This window comes from Scyliorhinus canicula, chromosome 28 (genome assembly GCF_902713615.1).
Source record: "Scyliorhinus canicula chromosome 28, sScyCan1.1, whole genome shotgun sequence".
NCBI lineage: Eukaryota > Metazoa > Chordata > Chondrichthyes > Carcharhiniformes > Scyliorhinidae > Scyliorhinus > Scyliorhinus canicula.
In genome coordinates this window covers 8,467,381-8,477,354 of record NC_052173.1, presented here as the reverse complement: position 1 = coordinate 8,477,354, position 9,974 = coordinate 8,467,381, and the positions used below count along the sequence as shown (strand labels likewise).

The window sequence follows — 9,974 nt, the reverse complement described above, 5'->3', positions numbered from 1 at the left end:
AAGTTCAGCAAAACTCCTTAAAGTTCCATTTGAAACTGACTGCCAAAGCGGTGTTTCTTAATGGAAGAAACTTATTTTAACAGGAGTTGGGTTTTTTTTTAATACAGTGATAATGCTCACTCAATTTTCAGTACAGAAAGTCTCCTCTTTTTTTTTAACAGTACAGTATTCTGGGGGCTTCTGTCTGGGCTGGAGGGAGGGGCTTTAGTGAATGGGGAGAGCGAGCAAGGGATTGGAGTGGGTCAGGTTACAACTCTACTGGGGGGCTAAAGGGGGTGGATCAGAGTCACAAACAGTGGGCATATACGCAATCATTGAAGGGGAAGGGGATTTAAAACTGCGGTGCACAGCCCAGAGTAGAGTGCACAAGTTTCTGCTGGGGCCCCTCGACTGGATAACTCTTTTGTTACCCGTTTCCAAGATTGACTTTATGACGGCGCGATAATCGTGGGACTCCTCTCCTCATTCCCACATAACGATTCTGCATGTCTAATATTTAGACATGTTAAGGTCTGTGGATTCCCGAACGTTGGTGTTGTTCGCTGCAACGCAAGCCATCCTATTAGCTGTTGTCAAATGTCAAGGCACAGATATCCGTAAGTACCTTTCATCTCCATTCTTCCAAAGCAAATCATTGAAGTGCATTCAGTTGCACGACAGATCATTCAGGGAGGGAAGAGTGAATGACATTGGTTTATGATTCTGTTTTTGACAAATATTTGGCTCTGAGATGTTTTTTTAAAAAATATTTATGGGACTGTTTAAAAGTGGTTGTGTATCTCTTTGTTTTGTCTGAAATCTTCTCAAAGTTTGAAATAACCTGGGTTATTTTTTTTTTAGTTCCCCCCCCCCCCCCCCTCCCGCCCTGTTGGAATTGTGATTGGGGTGGGGAGCGGGTAAGAGGGGAGGGAGATTCTGGGTTTAAGGTGACCAGTTCAAAATATGAGCAAGTCCTGTTTGAGAATGTTTGAATCAGTAACCTGTAATCGAATTGGGAAACTTCAATCTGGCTGGATTGAAGGGTCGAGGGGTTTAGTAATAGTCTTTTCGGAGTGTCACAAGTAACTCTGCAATGAAGTGACAGAAAATTTCTCCAACCCAAGGAAAGTCCTTATTTTTCTTCTTTTTTTTTAAACTCCTGCCTCTTGAGGTTGGGGACCAAGTCGGAAACAATGGGGTTGTTCTGCCAACTGTGCAGAGTCTGTTTAGAAGGGTAGGTTAACTTGGATCTTTGGGAAAGTCATCAAGCCTTCTGAAGTGTGGAGTGTGCAATGGGAGAAAGAGGAGCTGGGAAATTGATGGGTCTGTGAGAAATTGCTACACCCCCCTCAAAAAAAAACAAAAATTGGAGTTCTGAAATGGCTCCTGTGTCAAGTTTTGGCAGCTTAACTCATTAGACAGGAGCTGGAGGGGAGGGGAGGGATGGTTGAAAACAAACACAAGTAGAATGGCGGGAGGAGAGGTAGAAATTGTAAGGGAGATTGATAGATAGCCAGACTGGAGGGGGAGGGGGGTTGTGGAGCGCCTCCTCCAGAGGGGCCCAACCGAGGGATCAAACAGTACTGCCCAGCACCCTGCTATTCACGGTGCATAAAGAATAAGGGGAGACGGGTCCACTTGGAGTATATAACTTTACTCAGACAATACTGTCCGTAGATTCTACCTGGAGTCGCTTAACTCAGTCTAATTTTCCCATTAATTTGGAGCATCCAATTCATTTTTTGTTCTAATTAAGGGGCAATATAGCCTGGCCAGTCCACCTACCCTGCACATCTTTTTTGGGTTGTGGGGGGGTGAGACCCACTGGGAGAATGTACAAACTCCACACGGACAGTGATCCGGGGCTGGGATTGAACCTGGGTCCTCGGTGCCAGTGCTAACCACTGCGCCACCGTGCCGCCCCCAATTTCCCCCTATTTTAAGCACAATAAAGTATGCTCGGCTATTGCAGTTGGTAGGATTTTTTACCAGTTTAAATGAAGCTTCAGTTGATGCATCTGGTAACTGGATTCAGCATAAACCGACGTGTATTCGGAAACTTGAATCGTTCTCCGTCTAAACTCGGTGACAACAACGGGCTAGCGAGAAAGAATAGGTTTCTCTGTCACTTGATACCGTCTCGGTTCTCCCCTCCTGTCTGTCTTCGCCCTTCAAGGGAAGCCAGCCACATTTCCTTCTATTTTACTACCAGTCAACGCCTGGGAGGCTCCAGACACCAATTCCAACCGCCCCCCCCCCCCCCCCCCAACCCTCTGAAAGTTTGAGACACCTGGACAGTGGTGAGGTGGGTGCAGTGTGTCTGATTAGAGACTTCAGTTTGGAAATAAAAAGAAAACTAAAACAAAAGTTTTTGTTTCACAGGAGTTTCTGCAAATTCGAGTCTCAAAAATGCATTATTAGTTATCAAACTTTAGAGTTCAGATGGTTTTGGAAAGACATGAAAGGTATTTTAAAAGCTGTTTGTATAATACTGTGGTTAGAACGCGCCAGTTGCACATCAGGACCTTTTGTTTTTCCTGTGCAGTCCCGAAATACAAAGGTATACTTCAGAGCTAGTAAACTGGCAGACAAAGATTTCAAAGTTGTCTGAAACACTTCCCCCACCCTCTTAAAATAGTCGAAAATCCGAGCATCTTGTGCCCCAGAGATTCTGACAGTGTATCTGGTCCATTACCCAAGTTAGCTTGCAAGATCAGTAAAAACAAAATCCCTCACTGGGCGTCCAGAGGTGGCAAAATACACTTCGAAGTTTACTGCTTCAGTCTCTGAAATATGTATCAATGGTTGAAAGTGCGATAATGTCCTCAGAACACTGGGTTAACTTTGGGTTATTCAGTTCTGGAAACTGCAGTCTAGATACGCAGAGGAATGTGGGCAGGTTCTGAATGATGCTTTTTGTCTGTGCTGTTTGCTTGGAGAAGCTGTGTGTGTGTGTGTGTGTGTGTGTGTGTGGATTGATTGCAATCCCCTTGCTATTTATTTAACCTGGTTCCGACAGTGGACTGTGAATTGGTGGCTCTGTGAGTCAATTGAGAATGAGATGTATTCATTCGTTCTGAGGGTCTACATGGCTCACACATGGGGAGAGAACCTTATCCAGCAACCAGCAACTGGGCACATTCCAGAGGCGAGATAGCCTCTTTAATACCTACGATTGCAAATAGTATCTGCTATTGGCATATCTTTAATATTGAAAATACATTTGTATTGAAAAAAAGTGCTCGCTCTACACCAATTTGCATAGTCATTAACTCAAATGTAATACCATTATCACGACTAAACCATTTTTGATCAGAATGGATACGGGATCTTTTTTTGAAAACTATTTTATCGAGGCATTTATATTTTACATTTTTAACAATGGATACGGGATCTTTTTATAACTGAGTAGTCAGGTTGAGTAAATTGAGCAACCAGTTGAGGGGCTGGTTTAGCACACTGGGCTAAATCGCTGGCTTTGAAAGCAGACCAAGGCAGGCCAGCAGCACGGTTCAATTCCCGCACCAGCCGTCCCCGAACAGGCGCCGGAATGTGGCGACTAGGGGCTTTTGCACAGTAACTTCATTTGAAGCCTACTCGTGACAATGAGCCATTTTCATTTCATTTCAAATAAAACCTCGAATGAAATGCAGTAGTTTCAGCAAAGGAATTCTAAAATCCATTTTATGTCACGTGATTTGATTTGGGTTCATTTGTAAAATGAGTGGAGTGGTACAATGGAGCCATCTGCTGGAAATAGTGTGTGCTCGCTCCTATTATCATATTTACATATTGTGTGCCTGATATTTTTAGATATTGTTGTCTGCAAGCTGATGTTTTCCAGAAAGTATTTGTCAATTCCTGTAGTGTGCACACAATATTGTTCTATTGTGGTGGAATTAAACTTGGAAAGTGTTCAACAAATGGTACACATTTGCATTAAAATCCTTAACACCAATAGATATGTACAGAAATGTTCTGCCGTATGTATCACTGTTATTCATGACTAAAAGATTTCTTGCCCTCTCTTTCTCTCCTCGCCGCCTGCTCTGCACTTACAGAGGACCTGAAAGGGAACTGTATGCAAAACGGGCAGGCATACAGTGACAAAGATGTGTGGAAACCTGAGCCTTGTAGAATCTGTGTCTGTGATGCTGGGATTATCCTTTGCGACGAGATAATCTGCGAAGATCTTAAAGATTGCCCTAATCTCGAGATTCCTTTTGGAGAATGCTGCCCTGTCTGTCTGAACGACCGAACTGCTCCCAGCGATCGTAATTTATTTATTTTTTTCCCCTCTATAAATAAATTACCATAAAGTCCCCATTCATGGACACAACCACCAAGGTTTGTCCATCAATGGCTGCTGTGTTTTGAAACAAAAAAGGTGAAATTGGTATTTTTCCTCGCACTTCCTCTTCTTGCTGACCTTTGATTCATTCCCCAGTAAATTCAAAAATGTCCAGATTCGCCCGGGGTTTTTTATTTATTTGCTTCCATCTCCAAAAACACCAATGAATAAATAACGACAGAAACACTGCTCTGGCACGTCGTTCGAATGTGATTGATAACGTAAAACAGCTCCTGAGATTCCTCGATTCTTAATTGGGCTGTGCAGACATAGACATTTGTACCCCAATGTCACTTCTGAATCATTTGCCAAATTCGACATAGTCAAACTTGCCCATACATTCTTCCCAATTGTCCAGACAGAAATTAAGGATATTTGTTCCTTCCTTTGTACCAAAGAATTGGAACGTTTTGAATTTATCGTTGCAAATTCAACTCCGAGTACTTTCGAGTTTCCCTCAGCTGAGAATCCTATTTCTGATACCCTGGATAAAAATCAGATGAAGGAAGTTCTTTGAATATCCCTTACTTCTGGTGCCAGTGAATAAAAGTGGCAAAAGAGGAGTACGAGACCTTTTTTAAATCAGATTTTGCCTTTTTTTAAAAAATATGTACTTGCTGCAAATGTTTACGGTGACATATTCAATTCTGCTTATTATCGAGTCAAGCCTTAATGCCAACTATTCAATTTTGTTTTGCCAAAATATATGCTGATTTAAGAAGCTTTAAAATAAATAGAAGCGCTTCTGGAGGATTAATAATTTGCTTTTTAACAGTATTTTGCGAGCAGTTTTTTGTTTTTGGATTTCTGATATGTGCTTGCCAGTTTTAATGCAGTAAATCACGAGTAGCTGACAGACAGTTCCCTGTTGTTTGCAAAGTTTGTAATTTATCTTTGCATTGCAGCCATAGTTGGGTGCTAGTCAAATGCAGGTACATGTCAGGCTCTCTGTGCTTGGCATTCCCCCGCACCAGTGTTAGATACCAAGGCTGGGTTTTTAATCAAGTAGCTCCATCCCAATTAGGGAAGCCTCTGTGAATGGTCTATCGTGTAAATGTGGAAATCGCTTTGATAAAAGATATAAAATCTTTCTTTTTCCTTCCTATCACACACAGGGCACCGAGGTCCTCAGGTAAGATTTTGCCATCAGTGACTTGCATGCTTCAATTCATCGAAACAAATGTTAAAGCTGGAGGGCTGTGTATGTTAAGGATAGTAGAAGGCCATTATTGGTAACAGCAAAATCTCACCATACAGAACAGCCCCTTTGTCTGGGCCATACGCTTTGCAATGTATGGGCCACACGCTTAGCAATGTATGGGCCACACGCTTAGCAATGTATGGGCCACACGCTTAGCAATGTATGGGCCACACGCTTAGCAATGTATGGGCCATATGCTTTGCAATGTATGGGCCATATGCTTTGCAATGTATAAAGGGGATGATTGAACACAAATGATTTTAAGAAGTGAGTCACTAATACCCACCACATGCCCTGATGCTTTTAAGGCAAATTGTTGGTTATTTGTTTTGTATTTACAACACAGAAGAAGACCATTCGGCCCATCGTGTGTGCACCAGCTCCCAAAAGAGAAACCCGACTAATCTCATTCCGTAGCCCTCTGAATTCATCACTTTCAAATATATATCCAGCTCTCATTTGGAACCTCCCGTGGAATCGGCCACCACCACTCTCCCAGGCCGCGCATTCCAAACCCCAACAACTCAACATTCTCCTCACCTCACTCCCAGTTCTCTTGCTGACCATCTTCAAACTGTGACCCCCCCTACTCACTGACATGCCAACCAATGGAAATTGATTTCCATATCTTGTCCCGGACGAAGTTCAGGATCACCCAGATTTCTGCACGTTGATTGTTACGACTGGCGATCAGATCCAATGGACATTTATCAGGAGGGTTTGCAACTTCCTGAAAGGACTGAGGCGCAGGGTTATTCTACAAAGTTCGAAGGAAAACCATTGAATGAGACGAAATGAAATGCTAAGACGACTGACCAAGCATTTGCCTGAGGCACTTCACAGTGCAAAGGAGAGACTGTAACCTTATCCATCGACAGCACACCTGCAGCAGTAGAACACAGCAACCAGCATTCACCACACTACATTTACATACTTTAAGTACTGTTGTTTTCAAACTTTTTTCTGAAATAATACTAGTTTTGGTTCATGCACAACTCAAACCCAACAAAATTATCCTGAACTCACACAACATACGGCTTTGAGTACAGTCGCTGAACGAACACAAACACAGTCATCGGAGCCCATTTACTGACGTTGGACTAATCACAGTTACTGACAATGGTATCAATACAGACCACTGCTCTGACCAAAGACACTGCCTTCCTCTGACAAGAATAAATGACTCTGTTCAGATCACATTCAATGTCCTCCCTCTGATGAGAATAATTGGCACAGGCATACAGTCACTCACCCTCACCCTGCCCAGACTACAGTCACTCACCCTCACCCTGCCCAGACTACAGTCACTGACCCTGCCCAGACTACAGTCACTCACCCTCACCCTACCCGGACTACAGTCACTCACCCTCACCCTGCCCAGACTACAGTCACTCACCCTCACCCTGCCCATACAACAGTCACTCACCCTGCCCATACAACAGTCACTCACCCTGCCCATACTACAGTCACAGACCCTCACCCTGCCCAGGCTACAGTCACTCACCCTCACCCTGCCCAGACTACAGTCACTCACCCTCACCCTGCCCATACAACAGTCACTCACCCTGCCCATACAACAGTCACTCACCCTGCCCATACTACAGTCACAGACCCTCACCCTGCCCAGACTACAGTCACTCACCCTCACCCTGCCCAGACTACAGTCACTCACCCTCACCCTGCCGGGACAACAGTCACTCACCCTCACCCTGCCCGGACTACAGTCACTGACCCTGCACGGACTACAGTCACTGACCCTGCCCTCACTACAGTCACTGACCCTGCCGTGACTACAGTCACTGACCCTGCCCAGACTACAGTCACTCACCCTCACCCTGCCGGGACAACAGTCACTCACCCTCACCCTGCCCGGACTACAGTCACTGACCCTGCACGGACTACAGTCACTGACCCTGCCCTCACTACAGTCACTGACCCTGCCCTCACTACAGTCACTGACCCTGCCGTGACTACAGTCACTGACCCTGCCCTGACTACAGTCACTGACCCTGCACTGACTACAGACACTGACTCTGCCCTGACTACAATCACTAACTCTGCCCTGACTACAGTCACTGACCCTGCCCTGACAACAGTCACTGACCCTGCCCTGACTACAGTCACTGACCCTACCCTGACTACAATCACTGACTCTGCACTGACTACAGTCACTGACTCTGCCCTGACTACAGTCACTGACCCTGCACTGACTACAGTCACTGACTCTGCCCTGACTACAGTCACTGACCCTGCCCTGACTACAGTCACTGACCCTGCACTGACTACAATCACTGACTCTGCACTGACTACAGTCACTGACTCTGCCCTGACTACAGTCACTGACTCTGTACTGAATGCAGTCACTGCCTCTGCCCTGACTACAGTCACTGACTCTGCCCTAACTACAGGCACTGACTATGCCCTGACTACAGTCACTGACCCTGCCCTGACTACAGTCACTGACTCTGCACTGACTACAGTCTCTGACCCTGCACTGACTACAGACCCTGACTCTGGACTGACTACAGTCACTGACCTTGCCCTGACTACAGTCACTGACCCTGCCCTGACTACAGTCACTGACTCTGCACTGACTACAGACACTAACCCTGCCCTGACTAGAGTCACTGACTCTGTACTGAATACAGTCACTGCCTCTGCCCTGACTACAGTTCACTGACCCTGCCCTGACTACAGTTCACTGACTCTGCACTGACTACAGTCACTGACTCTGCCCTGACTACAGTCACTGACTCTGCACTGACTATAGTCACTGACCCTGCCCTCACTACAGTCACTGACCCTGTCCTGACTACAGTCACTAACTCTGCACTGACTACAGTCACTCAGGGCAGATTCAATGACTGTAGTCAGGGCAGGGTCAGTGACTGTAGTCAGGGCAGAGTCAGTGACTGTAGTCAGGGCAGAGTCAGTGACTGAAGTCAGGGCAGGGTCAGTGACTGTAGTCAGGGGAGGGTCAGTGACTGTAGTCAGTGCAGGGTCAGTGACTGTAGTCAGGGGAGGGTCAGTGACTGTAGTCAGTGCAGAGTCAGTGACTGTAGTCAGGTCAGAGTCAGTGACTGTAGTAAGTACAGAGTCAGTGACTGTAGTCAGGGCAGAGTCAGTGACTGTAGACAGGGCAGAATCAGTGACTGTAGTCAGTTCAGAGTGAATGACTGTAGTCAGGGCAGAGTTAGTGACTGTAGTCAGGGAAGGGTCAGTGACTGTAGTCAGGGCAGGGTCAGTGAATGTAGTCAGGGCAGAGTCAGTGACTGTAGTCAGGGCAGAGTCAGTGACTGTAGTCAGGGAAGGGTCAGTGACTGTAGTCAGGGCAGAGTCAGTGACTGTAGTCAGGGCAGAGTCAGTAAGTGTAGTCAGGGCAGTGTCAGTGACTGTAGTCAGGGCAGAGTCAGTGACTGTAGTCAGGGCAGAGACAGTGACTGCAGTCAGGGCAGGGTCAGTGACTGTAGTCAGGGCAGGGTCAGTGACTGTAGTCAGGGCAGAGTCAGTGACTGTAGTCAGGGCAGGGTCAGTGACTGTAGTCAGGGCAGGGTCAGTGACTGTAGTCAGGGCAGAGACAGTGACTGCAGTCAGGGCAGGGTCAGTGACTGTAGTCAGGGCAGGGACAGTGACTGCAGTCAGGGCAAGGTCAGTGACTGTAGTCAGTCCAGAGTCAGGGTCTGTAGTCAGGGCATAGTCAGTGACTGTAGTCAGGGCAGAGTCAGTGGCTGTAGTCAGGGCAGAGTCAGTGACTGTAGTCAGGGCAGGGTCAGTGACTGTAGTCAGGGCAGGGTCAGTGACTGTAGTCAGGGCAGGGTCAGTGACTGTAGTCCCTCCACAAACTGACTCTGCCCTGACTACAGTCACTGACCCTGCACTGACTACAGTCACTGACTCTGCCCTGATTACAGTCACTGACTCTGCCCTGATTACAGTCGCTGACTTTACCCTGACTACAGGCACTGACCCTGCATTGACTAAAGTCACTGACTCTGCCCTGACTACAGTCACTGACTCTGCACTGACTACAGTCACTGACTCGGCCCTGACTACAGTCAATGACCCTGCCCTAACTACAGTCACTGACCCTGCCCTGACTACAGTCACTGACTCCGCCCTGACTACAGTCACTGACCCTGCCCTAACTACAGTCACTGGCCCTGCCCTGACTACAATCGCTGACCCTGCCCTGACTACAGTCACTGACTCTGCACTGACTACAGTCACTGACTCTGCCCTGACAACAGTCACTGACGCTGCACTGACTACAGTCACTGACTCTGCCCTGACTACAGTCAATGTCCCTGCCCTGACTACAGTCACTGATTCTGCCCTGACTACAGTCACTGACTCAGTCCTGACTACAGTCACTGACCCTGCACTGACTACAGTCACTGACTCTGCCCTGACTACAGTCACTGACTCTGCCCTGACTACAGTCAC

The 9,974-nt window shown here is 46.7% G+C and overlaps 1 protein-coding gene across 2 annotated transcripts in view; it reads left to right on the top strand.

Moving 5' to 3' along the window:
* Nucleotides 1–327: 327 nt before the first annotated feature.
* LOC119958121 (collagen alpha-1(II) chain) overlaps nucleotides 328–9,974 on the top strand; it is a 124,747-nt gene continuing 115,100 nt past the window's right edge. The window contains exons 1-3 of one of the 2 annotated variants that reach the window (XM_038786372.1): nucleotides 328–596; nucleotides 4,041–4,253; nucleotides 5,446–5,462. In XM_038786372.1, the coding sequence (XP_038642300.1) occupies nucleotides 503–596; nucleotides 4,041–4,253; nucleotides 5,446–5,462 (324 nt within the window). In that variant the 5' untranslated portion in view covers nucleotides 328–502. The remainder of the gene's footprint in view (nucleotides 597–4,040; nucleotides 4,254–5,445; nucleotides 5,463–9,974) is intronic. The other variant, XM_038786373.1, reaches the window with a different exon arrangement.